We start from the raw sequence: 16,164 nt of genomic DNA, 5'->3' as shown, positions 1-16,164 counted from the left end.
GATACGATTCATTAAACACAAAGCTATGAGCCTTCTCTCTGAACTCACCAGAAAACCTCTCAATCCAAGTTTCGTTATTGCGTTGAATGAAATACGCAATCCAATCACGTCTTCATTCACTCATTTTTTTAATTTCCTTTTTAGATTTTCGGCCAACAACTAGCGGGCCGATACCTAAATTTAAAAGGAATTTGAAGGTGTAAGAAGATTGGCATGATATCTTAAATTGAACGTGATTAATCACACATCAAATCGATTAATTGATTGGTTGATTAAAGGCCAACTAAAGGACAACGAGGAAATTAATTAACATAAATATTTTTTAATCCTTGATCTCATCTTGATCTCATCAAAATAGGGGACGAATGAAGAGGTCATCCCCAAATCCTGAAAATGGAAATCTTTGCAGATTGACGCCCATGGCTGAACTTGAATAAATATAATTTACACTACTTAACATGCGTAAATAGATAACAATCTTGTTAGCTGAACCTGACTTCACATACTACTTAATACAAAATTTGGATGGAGATGTTTCCTGATGTGTAATGAACAAATGCTCATGTCTTTGTTATGATTGAATCATGTCATATTTAACTTAATCCAGTTGTAGGAAATGAATTGTAGTTTACGGGCGTAAAGAATATAAACAATATAATGTTGCAATTATAATGTTATACTCATCGAGAGCGCCCTTAACATTTTTCGTGGGACAGCTGAAGTATAAAATTCATGGTTTTGGGTCAATACCACTGGCGTACTATAAGCACGTTCCATTTGATACTTTAACACTAGGCCGGCCCATTTAGTGTCACGATCAAACTCCGTGGTGCAAATTAAAGGTATTATTTAACTTTGTGAGCAGCCGATTAAAAAAATTCTCAAACTAAGATGAAACATGTGTACAAGTGCATGTATTAGAACTAATAAACCCTGAAAACAACCATTATTGAGAATGAAAAGCTAAAACTACAAGGCAAACCCCGATTTTGTAAATAGGCGTCTTATAGACGCCTAAATAGTACACATAAGTGTATGGGATGAAATTAAGATGGTGTTTTCGGTCACTTTATATTTCAATTTTTGAAGCACTAAATAATTATTTTCGAACGCAATTTTTTCTGGGCTTCATTTTTGTAACATATCACAGACACAGGTGACAAGTGTGACCTTCTAGCTCAGATTTTTTTAAAGTCAAACCAATGTTAACCAATCACTTTAAACCTGAGGGTGTGTGATTCTCCTGACACCGATTGATTTTACAACACTAGAGGGCAGAAGGGTAGCCTGTCTACAGGGATCATGGGGATAGCAGGGAAATGCTACAACCTCCCCCCCCCCCCCCCCCATCGAAAAATAAAGACATACAAAAAAAAACACGTGAAAATGGAAAGATTGTTAAAGTAAATTAAACCAATAAGAAACACGGAGAAGAAACTGGGCAGACAACATGGGCGTGGCCCTTACCTCGCTCCTTCCTCCTCATTGGTGGAAATGTCGAGGCACGTGACCCCTTCGGTATCTGGGGCCGTTGCAGAAAGACTTGCAATCAAACGTAACTCATAAAAACTTGACTTTAAACCAATGGGATGCACGGTTAGTGACATGCGATTGATTTTTAGTTTTTTTTTAACGCAACTCTTTCTGCAACAGGCCCCTGGATTAGCATTATGCCATCGAGAACATTCTGTGAAAATATTCGATCCGAATAAAGAAATATCTATTTAGTCACTGGTTCTTGAGCTCAGAATCTATCATGAGATGGTTGTGCCTATGGCAAGGTTGTGCCCTCCCTATATATAGGAGTAGAGATCATTGGTAAATATACACGGGGTTGGGTATAGGTCTCTGGGAAAGGTATTTTAACTGGGGGTGCTGATGTAAATTTGACAAGCAAAACAAAAAAGAAAAAAACCGTTAAAAAATCACTAAAAACTGAGGGTTATTTTGGTCCCGAGAAATTCGACAAGCAAAAAAAAAGGGGGAGGGGGCAATTTTGTGTTACATTTATCAATTTTCTCACACCTACTAGAATTCCAGGGGCGCTGCCAATGGAGAATAATACACGCAGCACCCCCAGGAAAATCTTGTGGGGGGGGGGGCTTCAGTACACACAGCACCCTCGCTTTCCAGGGCCATGCATGGGAGTTAATCAACTCAAACAGTTTGAATTAAAAAAGAATAAGAAAAACGCATGTCAGTGCATCCTTTAGAATTAATTCATCAACATTTCAATTTGTTTCCCCTTTTTTTCAATTCAGTTTCGTATTTGATATATCAAGTTATATATTTCGGCCTGTTTTTCTTTCAAAAAATTTTACAAAATAATGAAATCTGAAAAAATACGGAAAAATATATTTCTATATCGGGGCGGACCATATTTACCATAAATTTCCATTATACCTTTTGCTGTTGCTCGGAACTGATTCCACCGTGACATTTCATCCTTTCATAATATCATAAATTATAATAATAATTTGATGGTTATGTGTACGCATTAAATAAGAAATCTCAACACAATACACTGTTATGTCTGTGTACTGTCACAATCATTTATTTACCGACAATTCACTGTACAATCAAACGGTAATATTGTGTTATTATTGTGAACATTTCTCACATAATGGGATATTTCAAAGTTTCATTGAAATAGGAATTTGAAGTACTTAGTATTGAAATATCATATAATATGAATTGGAGGGAAATTGGTAGAGGAAAGTGCACGTTAAAATAAATGCATCTGTGAAATACCCAAAGTTACAATCAATAATAATCATTAACAGCATGGCTTGATATTTCGTCATGACTTATTTTCTGAACTTATCACACAAAAAAGTTTACCTCGAATAAAATAGACCTATTTTTCAATGAAAAAGACAAAAATTGTTGAAAGTAGTTTGAAGGGAAAACTTCCGATGTTAACCCTTCAGGCCCCTGGGGCCTGTTGCAGAAAGAGTTGCGTTTAAACGCAAGTCAAAATATCAAGCGCAAGTCCCAATTATGGGTGCTTCATTGGCTGAAGATCAAGTTGCGCTTGATTTTTTGAGTTGCGTTTGATCGCAACTCTTTCTGCAACAGGCCCCTGATCACTTGTTCATAATAATGAATGCAGATTTCGTTAAAAAAAAACTGGCATTTTTGTATTAACAGTAATGTATTTATTTTAAATGATTTTTAGCTTTTATTCAGATAATAATATTACATATTTCAAATATAGTAAATAAAGTACTTATACAAAATGAAGAATACAGCAATATAACAAAGGAAAATGATATACATCTTGATATAAATTTCTTGAACAAAAATTATAATTACCCATAAATTCAAACAGAGAGCAATCAATTTAACTCGTATTTACCGTTTGGTGAAAACTTTTCCAAGACATAAGCCTTTTTTAAATTTCAGAGCAGTTAATAAAATCGATATATAAAATATTTTTTTAAATAGGGAGAGATGTAGAGAGGTTATACCATTATTCTAAAAAAAAGAATATATTCATGTCATGTTTGTAAGACGGTAAGAATACAGAAAAAAATGAAATCTCTAAATGATATTAATCGGCATTGTTATTGTTAGCGCCATCTATCTAGTTATAATTTTTTTTCCGAGGCGCATAAAGATGTCTCTTGTAAACTTTGAAAAGTATCAATTGAGCATGAAGATTTGCCAAATCCATGGTATTTCATTTCTGGTAAATCAAGAAAAATAAAATATAGATTTAAGTGACTAATCATATCTTTCGGGTCCTTCTGGCTTGAAATTATGTGATAATGAATCACACGCCATTGAATTATTTGAGTAGCATTAAAAACTGTAATTGCAAATTTGTGATTACAACAAGTGTAATGAAACGTTCTTATTTGGATCATTTCTCTATTACTCTATATTAACTTAATTGAAACGGTATTCGTGGTATTCAACAATGAAATTTACTGCATGATTATGACTTCATGGAAATCAAAGGAGAATTTTCAAAAATTACAACCCTACTAGGTCTGACCGTCTGAGAAGCACTGTTGTCCGATGGCTGCTAACAATGCGTAGTCTTCGACAGATCAGACTATCGCTTACGTTCAGCATTACAGCAAAGACAATAACTGCAGCCTCCGCCTAGAGTATAGGCTAGCCGGTACGCCGCGTTCTGTATACTCTCTACAGAATGTTTGACTGAATGCACCACTGACTTTGATAACTGTCGGTAGTAAAAAATTGTCATTGCTGATAACTTTCATGGAATGGCAGGAGCGTAATGAGCCAAAAACTTTGAGGGGGCCAAACCTGTCGTACGGGGCAAAATTTATATATAAAAAGCTGCGAGTGAGCGAAACGAGCGACTAGAATGTTGACCCCTTTTAATTAAAAACTATTTTTTGTGATAGATTTTGACTTATTACTCAGACAAAAACATAGTTCACCCCCTTTCTGTTTTCCATCTGTTCTTTTCTTGGTCATGAAAATTTTGGGGGTCCAAGCCCCCCTGTAAGCCAGCGTGGAATGGTAAACTTGATTCATTCATTACATAGCAAATATTTTTTTTCCTGATAATACAAGGGTAAACATAATATCAATAAAAACTTACCATTTAACTACTCTTTAAAGATATACTATAATGTCAAAGACTGTCATTATATTGGCAGTAATAGATTTTACTCACTTGGTAGACTGTGAGATTAAAAAAATATATAAATCAGTGGCTATGTAGAATAATAATGCCAATAACATAGCTTTGAATGCAAGGTCGTGGGATTGCAACCAAGACCGCTACGACTCTACCGCCTGAACCATCGCGCCTCCTTTTCATGTATGGAATGATGGGCGTACCGAAACATTCTATTTCATTATAAGAATAATATTTCTTTTATAGTAGCGCTCAATACATCACAAAAATGTCTTTCAGCGCTTTATACAATTTTTGCACCGTTTCCACTATTTCTGAATCCAAACAAAAATGTGACATCGATTTTGGTACAAACTCCCACTCCACCAACTATTAATTTCCCCCCCCCAAAAAAAAAAAAAAATCCTTAATATAGGCATTATCGAACAACAATGATTAGGAATCATGATCAACAACAATACATTTTGTTCAATTTTTCCAATGTGTCCATTGTCATATTGTTTCTTTGAATCTGAAGTGAATTTCGTTGCAATAATGCAACAGTTGCAAAAACTCCTCTCTCTTTCTGACAACCAGGTGATAGCGAGCCCTTCGACGGATATCTTTCAAACCGATGTCTGCCCTCTTCGGATAGCCGACGGAGATTCCCGGTCCTTCGACAAGAGCTACCAAGAGAGAATAAGGGACGGTTAAATTAACTATACCTTTTACATTTAACTATGTTACAAATCAAATCATTTCCAAATATTAAATTTCTTTGGAAATAGAAACAATATTCCAAATTCTGCAAGCATTATTCATTAAGTATAATTGAGGTTTAGTTTTATTATTATGCAATATTCAATTCAATACTTTATTACGAGAAGAAATGTAAATTCAAATCACGCAGATTTAAAATTACCATTGTTAAAAATAAAACTTAGATATTTTGCCACATACATGTATAGTGTCATCGCTCAAAAAGGCAGCATACAGGACAACATTAGGCAGGTCTGTTTTATAATTTTTACAATAGGTGGTCGAACAATTAGAATCATCCGTTATGTTATGGTTATATATTTCACATAAATTTTTTAATGTTTCCATTATACCTACCGCTTTTTCACACGCCATCGCATTCACCTCTCTCATGATGGGATACGTCGGGATTCCTTTCTCACCCGTCACTGACATACGAATCTTAGCTTTCAAAGCCAAAGATAGTGATGTCTGCAAGAGAATTTTAAAATAATAATCCTCAATTTATAAACAGTTACCATGGTTACATATTTTAATCTCTGAAATACTTGATATCCACTCCCTACCGGTGTTTTGATGGAATATATCCACTAAGACCAGGGCTTGTTAAATCCTCCTTTCCCCATTTGAACTAAATTCGTGGTATTTATTTTTATTGAAAATAAATAATGCGTGCATTTTGCCCTTAAGAAGAGGAAATGGCTAAAAGTGTCGAAAGTGTATAGTCTCTACTTTTATTTAAATATATCAAGTCATAAAAACAACTACATTTCCAAAGTTATAGTGTCAAAAAAGCTATGAATCTCGTACAGCTAAAGCAAAGGTGATCCTAATTTTTTCAAGTACATCATGAATATTCTATTAAGCTTATCTGTCAGGTCCTCGTAACACAAAGGCTAGCGATTAATCGTTAATTTTAAAGAACAATTCTGATTGGTTCCTATAGTGTACTGAGCAAATGCAACGATGATCTTGATTGGTCATTTAATTAATTTCAAGTAGCTATGTTGTATGGGGCCCTGATGTTACCCTTTTCAGTTATAGTTTTGAAGAAAAAAAACATTAACTATCAGCATGATCAGAGGAAATTAACAAGAATGCAAATTGCGCAAGTGTCTGATTACATTTTCAGTATGTTGCATTGCATGTTGTATATTATTTAAAATAAAAGATTGCAAACCTTGACAAAAAAAAAATAATCAGTTTCATCAGAGATGGAGAAGGTGCAAAGAAAAGAGTTAGGTCTATCTTAAAGGACAAGTCCACACCCCTCAAAAAGTTGATTTGAATAAAAAGAGAAAAATCCAGCAGGCGTAACACTGAAAATTTCATGAAAATCGGATCGGATGTGAAATAAGAAAGTTATGACATTTTGAAGTTTTGCTTAATTTCACAAAACAGTTATATGCACATCCTGGTCAGTATGCGAATGAGGTGATTGATGACGCCACCCACTCACTGATTCTTTTGCATTTTATGATATAAAATATGAAATATTCTAATTTTCTCCTCATTATCCTGTGAAAGTTTTGTTTCTCTCAGAACAGTGTAGAATTACCATTGTTCAACATTTTTATGATTCGGCTAAGTGGGTCCTTACTGTCACATCGTTAAAAATTGAAATAATGTATAATTCAAACAATAAGAAACAAAAGAAATAGTGAGTGAGGGACATCATTGACTCTCTAATTTGCATATTACTGAGTTGTGCATAATTTATAATTGTTTTGCGAAAAATAAGCGAAACTTTAAAAATGCCATAACTTTCTTATTTTATCCGATTTTGGTGAAATTTTCAGTACCGTGCTTGTTTAATTCATCTCTATTTCATTTAAATCAATATTTTTCTGGGGTGGACTTGACCTTTATTTATACATATATCCCACCTTCTCTTTATTTGATTGAGATCGGTTACGCCAGTAAAACTCGATAAGAGCAACGCCAATGGCCAGGCCCATGCCTGCCACCAAGATATAGAAGATTCCAGCAACACTGCTGAGGCTTAGAGCACTGGCCTGCATGTCCTACAAAGAACGAAAACGAAATTGTGTTAGTTTTTTTCTGAATGGCTGTCCCTGTAACTTGGCCCTATGTACTACGTGATCCTTAAAACCGATGAATAAAAACTAAATTAACGCCATTTTATCAAGTAATGGGTGAATTGTGAATTTTTAGCCTACGGCAGCCAGTGAGGGCACCATCTTGGATTTTCCTGTTACCCTGGAGTGCTTAATTTTTCTTTTCAACCTTTCAACCAGTAAGGGTATTTAACTAAATTTAAAAAATTTAAATATTTCAATAAGTCTACTTATCATGTAAAATAAACCAGTGAATAGATTACACTATATGTTGAATAGATTCATAATTATGTTACTTTAAAAATTATCACAGTATTTCAAAAGTTTCTTCGTCAAAATCAGTAGTGTAATTTTAAGGGGGCCAGATATGACGTATCGAGTAAAATTTATTTTAAAAAGTGGTCAGCGAACCCAGCCAAAGAGTGAAACTTTCGAAATTTTTCTAATTGTTTTTACAAAAATAAAATTTTGTAAAAGATTTTGGGTATAGTATTCGTAAAATAATCATATTTCATCCATCTCTCTTTCACTTTCTCTTTATTTTTTCTTGGTAATGATTTTTTTTTTTTGGGGGGAGTAGGGTTGCCAAATTCCCGGGAATTTTCTTGATGGAATCTTTTCATGGGAATAAACGGGAATTTTGTGGGAATTTCTTTAATTTTCGGCAATTTTCAAGAAATGATGGGAATTTTCAAAAAGTAAAAATTTTCTGATATATGCAGGAATTGAAAGGCGTACCCTGGCAGATGATGCTTGATAATGCTTTGCCATCAAGTTTCAAGCCAAGTATGCTAAAACAGTCAGACAAAGCATAATTTTAATGATTTCCATGTAAAACTTGATTTACTGTATTTACTTTGATTAGGAGCTCAAGACCATGTCAACTCCTCAAATAGACTTAAGATTTTGATTTATCAAAGCCTATAATCCCCTTATATATTGATATGATGAACAGCCTTAAAGCACAAATCACACCAAGACGCTTTCTTCAAAATGGCAGCCTGCGAATACTTTGAATGAAATTGACCAGCGTCGAAATTAGAGTTACGGGAATTTATTTGAGCCCAAAAAATGCTGATATGATTTTTGTAGGTCTTATTTCGATGCCATGTATAATGAAATAAGATTGTGCTTATCATTTAGCATATTTATGTTCAAATAAGGGAAAAGTAAATAAAATAAACATATTTTTATCAAAATTTGTACTTTTATGGGGCCATTGGCAACATTGATATTTATCATTATGTTCAAGCATTACCAAATCAACATCGTAATGAAATCATGCATAACACTTAATGTAACTTTTGTTTAAAATTAAAAGAGTAGGTCAAACCTTACGCATATTAAGTTAATTTTATTGTATTTTCCGTCTGTCCATTATCTTATCAGCCATGTTATTTTTTAGTAAATTAAATGTTATTTTATGCCCATGGCGATGCCTTAAGATGCTATTTATACATTTAACAACAAAGATATACGTGTAAGTTTGGCACCCTAAACTTAGTGGAAATGAATAAAAAATTAGATTCTACAAGGTATTTTTTTAATCAAAGATTGTATTTTGGGGGGAATAAAATGATCCGTTGCCATGGCAACAGAACACACATTTGCAAACATTGATATAATTAAATTCAAGCATTACCAAGGCAACATCAGTTTTTATCATGCTAATGAACTCATGCGGAACACTTACTGCAATTTTTGTTTAAAACTTAATGACTGGTCAAACCTTATGTAGATTACGTAAATCTTTACTTTACATTCCAAATGTCCATTGTCATTTCAACTGTGTTATATTTTTGTTTTAAAAATTATATCTTAATTGGTTGCCATGGCAATGGCTGAAGATGTTATTTATTTTTTAACAGGAAGCATATATATGCTTAGCACCCTAAAATTGGGGCAAATGAAATAAAAATCATAAAAATAAGATTTTACAATTTTTTGTTTATCAAAGTTGATACTTTTCTGGGGGGAAATTAGCTGTTGCCATGGCAACGGGACATTTGAAACACTAATAGTTATCATTAAATTCAAGTATTACCAAGGCAACATCATTTTATTATTCTAATGAACTCATGCAGAACTCTTACTGATTTTTTTTTTCAAAATTAAATGACTGGCCAAACCTTTCGCATATTCAGTTATTTGTAATTGTATTATCCACCTGTCCATAATAATCTTGTCATCCAAATTATCTTTTTTTTTTGTAAATTAGATATTATTTGGTTGCCATGGCAATAGCTTCAGATGTTATTTATACATTTTGCATCAAACTTATTGATGTTTAGCACACTAAGATTAGGGGAAATGCAAGAAAAATCAGATTCTACAGTCCCTTTTTTAATCAAAACTGGTACTAAATGATCCGTTGCTATGGCAACAGGCCATTTGGAACATTAATATTTATCGTTGAATTCAAGTATTACCAAGGCAACATCAATGTTTATCATTCTAATTAGTTCATGCAGAACACTCACTGTATTATTTTCCCCTAAATTAATTGAGTAGGTCAATCCTTACGCATTTACATGTTAATTTTCATTGTATTGTTCACCTGTCCATAACCTTATCATCCATGTTTTTTTTTAAATTAGATGTTAACTGGTTGCCATGGCAATAGCTTAAGATGTTATATTTATAAATTTAGTCACAAACATATCTCGATTAGTACCTTAAAATTAGGGAAAATTGAATGATGATAATACATGTATTCTACATTTTTATCAATATTTTTACCTTTCTAGAGGGAAATAAGCTGTTGCCATGGCAACGGGTTCTTTGAATTTTTTAATTTAATTCAAGCTTTACCAAGGCAACATAATTCTTTATCTTTATAAAGAACTCCTGCAGAACGATTTATGTATTTTTTGTTCAAATGAGGGGGTCAAAACATGAGCAGACAGATTAAGTCAATTCCACTTGTATTTTCCACCTGTCCATTGTCTTGTCAACCATGTTATTTTTGTAAATTAGATTTTATTTGGTTGCCATGGCAATGGCTTGAGATGTAATTTACCCATTTAGCAACCAAAATATCTTTGTTAAGCACTGTAGAATTAGAGGAAATTAAAGATAAATCATATTCTACAACTTTTTTTTAATCAAAATTTTTATTTTTCTGGGGAAAAACAAGCCGTTGCCATGGCAACGGACCAATTGAGACTGTCTTGATGATCTTGAATATTTCTAAATTTCATATGTATTCAATTGGGAGCCTGAAAATTATCATTTTGGTCATCTATATTATGTTTATTTACCATTTACATGGGAATGTATGTGATTTTGGAGAAATTAATCCGTTGCCATGGCAACGGCCGAAAATGGCATTTATAAATTTACCTCCCATCTTTAAAATAAATCTTACGGCATATACTAATACTTGTGAAAGTTTCATGCTTTAGTCATAATTTGCACAATTGTTCGGCTTATCCGCTCTACTATGTATAAGCATTCATAATAATGACGATGATAATGATGTTTATGGTTAAGGCGCCGATTGAGAGGACTGAGCTTCGACCAAACCCAAGCATCTGCCTTAAAAATATTCTATTTTGATAGGATTGAATTGAATTGAATTAAAGAACAGTTTTGATGATAATATATAATAGTAATATCATCATCATCGTCGTCGTCGTCGTCATGATGTGATGATGATGATGAGGAGGAGGAGGAGGAGGAGGAGGAGAAGAAGAAGGAGAAGATAAAGAAGAAGAAGAATTATAATCTTGTCATTTTAAAGTTAAAGCAAGATCCATAACACATATTATTAGAGAGTTTGATAAGATCTTGGTCTACGACAAGACAAAGAATCAACATGTCATCAAAATTAAGACAGCTAGTATCCCACTCAGAGAAGATCTTTTAACAAGTTAAGTTAAAATTGATACATTAAATCAAATTTAAAATCTTACTATTGACTCTGATTCAGGTTCACACTCTCCCTTGTCGTACCACCATTTCTTCATCAAATTATCAAGGACGCCATCTTCGCTAAGTTGCAGTATAGCCAGAGTCAATTCATCTCTATTGAAATATCATATTGCAATGAGAGTCAAATTCTATTCAAACAGCATCGACACATTACGTAATACTGACATTTCTCTACTTTTGAAAGAAATAAATTCATATTTTACATTTTAGAATGGAATTTCACATGAAATAAAGCTTATTACAAAATCACTATCATTGAGTGGAATCACTTGAGTGACGCTGTCCTCAACTCAACATAAACAAACTCATTCAAGAAGGCCATTGACAGAACCTTCTAATCCTCACTCCACCGTCTCTCACATCCAGATCACGCGCTCCAAGTTAACGTGCTATCCAGGACCAAAATCCAATTGAAACCAGTTGGATTTCCAACTGGTTTCAATTGGTTTTAACTGGATTTTAACAATTTCCAGTTGAAACCAATTGAAACCAGTTGGGGAACTGGAAATCCTAAATGGAACCAGTTGGGTAACTGGAAATGGTTTCAACTGGTTTTAATAGGTTTTAACTGGAATTTAACAATTTCCAGTTGAAACCAATTGAAACCAGTTGGGCAACTGGAAATCCTAACTGGAACCAGTTGGGTAACTGGAAATGACTTCCAACTGGAAATGATTTCTAACTGGAACCAGTTGGGTAACTGGAAATCCTAACTGGAACCAGTTGGGCAACTGGAAATTCTAACTGGAACCAGTTGGGTAACTGGAAATGACTTCCAACTGGAAGTGATTTCTAACTGGAACAGTTGGGTAACTGGGACCAGTTGGGCAACTGGGAATCCTAACTGGAACCAGTTGGGTAACTGGAAATCCTAACTTGAACCAGTTGGGTAACTGGAAATCCTAACTTGAACCAATTGGGTAACTGGAGATGACTTCTAACTGGAGAGGTGGGTATTAAACTGGAAATGAATTCTAATTGGAACAAGTTGGGTAACTGGAAAAAAAACTGGAACCATTTGGGTAACTAGAAATAAAACTGGAATTACCAGTTGGGTAACTGGAAATGATTTCCAATTGGAAATTTTCCAGTTACCCAAATGGATCCAATTGAAACCAGATAATTTGCATATTATCTGCCAGTGTGCACATATTAATGTTTTATGAGATTCATCATCATTTTTTTATACCGTTGAATACGTGCTCTTTGTATTATATCGGTAGGCCAATACGTAGTTTAACCTACTTTAAAGCATAAATCAAGTGTGCATCTACTCTCGTTGATATAGACGGGATATTACAGCGGGTGATTTTAGGTCTCTCGTACAGTCATAGGGGGATCAACCCCCCCCCCCTCTCTCTCTCTCTCTCTCTCTTTCTCTCTCTCTGTTGATAATCATAAAACACAATTATTTTTTTTTCAAATTGAGAGATGGTCTGAAACATTGTGCAACTGACCGGCCGGTCCGTTTCAAAGTAAGCATCACCCTATCTCTCACCCCCAGCCTCTCTCATACACCCTCTCTGCCCCCTCCCCTCTCTCCGGTATATTAGGGTTTTACAATCACCATTTACCTCAACATGGTGAGATCCCTGGCGACCCCGATCCCGTAGCTCTTCGAGTCGAGGTTCGATCCCACTTTCATGGTGTCGCAAGGTTTCTGCTGATTCTGATACTCGTTCATCGTCGACTCGAGCAGGAAGGCGTACTTGCCGTTGGCGTTGCGGACGCGGTCGATGCCCTGTATGGACGAATTCGTGATCGGCGACGGCTGGGCAGAGGTCATTGACTTCCACATCGTCATGTATAGTGGGATGTTCGATGACTATCTCGTAATACATGCAGCCAGATATAAAACGAAGAGGAAAACATTTTTTTAAATAGAAAACCTGTTAATTGCAGTTTTTTTTCAAGCAAAAACTATTTTGTCAGCATTAGGGTTAGAATAGCGACCGATTTATGATCAAGCACTATATAAGTAGTAATCATAGCCACATAGGGAACACAAACTAAATGATTGCATTAGTTATGCTAGTTGAAAACCGTTGATAAAGTTGTAGATGGCATTTTCCTCGATGTCTTCAGTGGATCTTCTTTATCATTCTATGTTTGAAATAATTATCACTCTGTATACCAAGGTTTCGTAGCCATATAAGGTTTAATTTTAATTTCAAAACGTGTAAGTGTTGTGCGTCTATCAAGAACTGCACTCTTATTATTATTTATCTCTTATACCGAATACTTATTTAAACCGAAAGTGGCAAAATGCTATAGGATCTTGAAATCATAAAGTTATACCGTTTGCCTGAAATGCTACTGAAATGGTGCGATTTGAAAATCCGAGAGGAAAGTTTTCCTCCGCATTGGGAGTTGTATTTCAACCTCATCTAAAATTGTGTGTTTCGGATTCTGGAAAAGTATACTACTCACGGAAAAGAAATTCTCGGTGGACCCGCCCCCCTGAATACCATAGGAGATGTCCTTGCGTTTGACGAGATCATCGGCCGAATTGACAGGGGTGGACATTCTCTGGACAGTCAAGAAGGCAGCGAGATTTGCAGTGTAAGACGATATGATGATGAGCGTGAAGAGCCACCACACTGCACCAACGATTCGGCCCGAAAGACATCTAGGAAAGAAAAGAAAGTGGATTTATCAGTGTTTGGGCAACCATGGAGGGTTTAAACTTGTTTCAAAGATATGCGAGAGAACAGGATGAAACATACATTTACGCATATGCTTTGGAGGGGGGAGGACAACCATTTGATATCAAAAGTTAGAATTCAAAGATTTCTGCACATTTTTGTTATAGGGAGAAGCTTTTTTTAAGCAATTTGTTATAAGACATGACTGGCAAACGAGATATCCTAAGATAGAGTGTCTTTTTATTGAATTTTACGGGTAAAATTGCCCCTAGTCAAATGCAAGGATTCTAGTAAGGCAGTGCATTTGTCAATGATAATCTCGAACGGTTAATTAAAATGTCGGAAAGATAAAAGGTCGTATTACGAAAAAGGGTCTTGGAAAAACTTTTGTCAAGCGTCATCAAAAGTTTCTTCGAGACAACACCCAGAGTATACTTAATTTGTATTTCTTCTTTTAAATAACCAACAATAAAACAAGAGAAAACACGAGATTGATGCAACAATACCCCTCTTTTATTGCGCATACCTTGGAGATACCTCACAGCCCTGCTGCATAAGGGCGCCCAGAGAGAACCACATGCTGTTCTGAATTCCGAAGTTGTTCTCTTTCTTGTCTCCTGGTTCCACACGATCTAGATCACCTTCCGTAGAGGGTGCACTTTTTAAAGATCCTGCAGATGATGAAGAGGAATAATATTTGATTATCTTGATACTAAGATTTCTGGTTTCAGAAGCGACTGAACCCCGGGGGGGGGGGGCACTCAGTATGTAATGCATAGTGGGTATGTGCCGCGGAGGGGACCCCCATTTTTACACTCAAATTTCCGTTCCGAGGCATAGCATTTTTGTCTTATTGAAAAAAGAACAAAGAAAGCCGCTCCAGAGCATAGCATTTTCTTCTTCTCGAGAAAAAAGAAGAAAAAAAAACCGCTCCAGGGCTTCGCATATTTTCTGTTACGCCGTTCCGGTCGCAATTTTGGTGAAAAGCGGCCGCAGCTCGCTGTCCGAACATCGCCTCTGCGCTAGCGCGCCCGTCAGTCGTGCCGCCGGGCTAGCTGCAAGTACGTTCCATAGGGATGCATACGCACTCGCACGCAGGCGACCCGTTCCAAGGACCCCCGTTTTCACAAACATTTGTAGTTCCGAAGCCCGTTCCGAGGACCCTCCTTTTTACAATGAGCCCGCTCCAAGGCCCCCGTTTTTTGTCTCGCCCGCGGCACACCCCTACCACTTTTTTGGTCGAGTGCCCCCCCCCCCGGGGACTGAACTATGTTGGAGAAATGCATAGAGGTTGTGATACATCATGCAAGATACCATGGGATCTTATCTTATGTGAACTCAATATATTTGCAACACTGTTGTACTAAAAGGCAAGATTAATGATTGACAAGGACATCATGAATGTTATCGGTTCTCTTATTCAGGCCCGTAAACGTTTAGGCCTTAGGCAATATACACCATGATAAACGAAGTCAATTCTACTTCACAATGACCTCTTCTTGCAGGTTGTTTCATTTTTATTTTGCGGGGGGGGGGGGTGTTATGGCAACACAACTGCATAGGTCTGTATCCTAAAAGATTGCACAACTTTGGTGCGTCTCTGGGTTTTCGACCATCTTTATGCTACAGTAATACTTAAGACGACCGACCCAAAACCGACCGATGATGAGCCATTCAAAAAAAGGTATTTTCTTTGATCGGTCTGGAGTCGGCTTCATTAGTGTTACGTCAGCATTTGGTCAATTACCTTTTTCCACAGGGTACCATTCGTCAGGACTAAACCGGCTGATGAGGAACATCACCACACTGACCCCAAGGTAGGTGAAGATGATGGAGAGCCATATCTCGTAGGACAGAGGGTGCATGAAGGAGAATACGCTGGGATGGGTGTGCTGGGGTTTCTTGATCATGATGCTGATACCTAAGCTCATGTAAGGCTTGGTGAAGTCGATGACCCGCTGGCGCTCAGAGTTGATGGTCAACGGTGCAACGGCGATGTCGGCCTTCTAAACATGTATTGAAAAATAAAAAGATGTAACCATTATCAATAGCACCACGTCTGTAGTTTTATTGCATTTGCTTAAAAAAAATCGACGTACAAATACGATGTATGCCTATCAAGAACAAACCATATTATAAAACGGTTTCAATT

At 35.9% G+C, this 16,164-nt stretch overlaps 1 protein-coding gene across 1 annotated transcript in view; it reads right to left on the bottom strand.

Annotated features, from left to right (window-relative positions):
- Positions 1 to 2,533: 2,533 nt before the first annotated feature.
- LOC129261385 (glutamate receptor 4-like) overlaps positions 2,534 to 16,164 on the bottom strand; it is a 29,519-nt gene continuing 15,888 nt past the window's right edge. Inside the window, exons 11-18 of the mRNA XM_064099054.1 lie at positions 15,760 to 16,018; positions 14,539 to 14,683; positions 13,798 to 13,996; positions 12,942 to 13,192; positions 11,349 to 11,460; positions 7,243 to 7,380; positions 5,714 to 5,827; positions 2,534 to 5,283 (exon numbers count right to left, since the gene is read on the bottom strand). Of these exons, the coding sequence (XP_063955124.1) occupies positions 5,224 to 5,283; positions 5,714 to 5,827; positions 7,243 to 7,380; positions 11,349 to 11,460; positions 12,942 to 13,192; positions 13,798 to 13,996; positions 14,539 to 14,683; positions 15,760 to 16,018 (1,278 nt within the window). The 3' untranslated portion in view covers positions 2,534 to 5,223. The remainder of the gene's footprint in view (positions 5,284 to 5,713; positions 5,828 to 7,242; positions 7,381 to 11,348; positions 11,461 to 12,941; positions 13,193 to 13,797; positions 13,997 to 14,538; positions 14,684 to 15,759; positions 16,019 to 16,164) is intronic.

The sequence above is a fragment of the Lytechinus pictus genome, chromosome 5 (assembly GCF_037042905.1).
Source record: "Lytechinus pictus isolate F3 Inbred chromosome 5, Lp3.0, whole genome shotgun sequence".
In the NCBI taxonomy this organism is placed as follows: Eukaryota; Metazoa; Echinodermata; class Echinoidea; order Temnopleuroida; family Toxopneustidae; genus Lytechinus; species Lytechinus pictus.
This window is presented reverse-complemented; position numbering and strand designations above follow the sequence as displayed.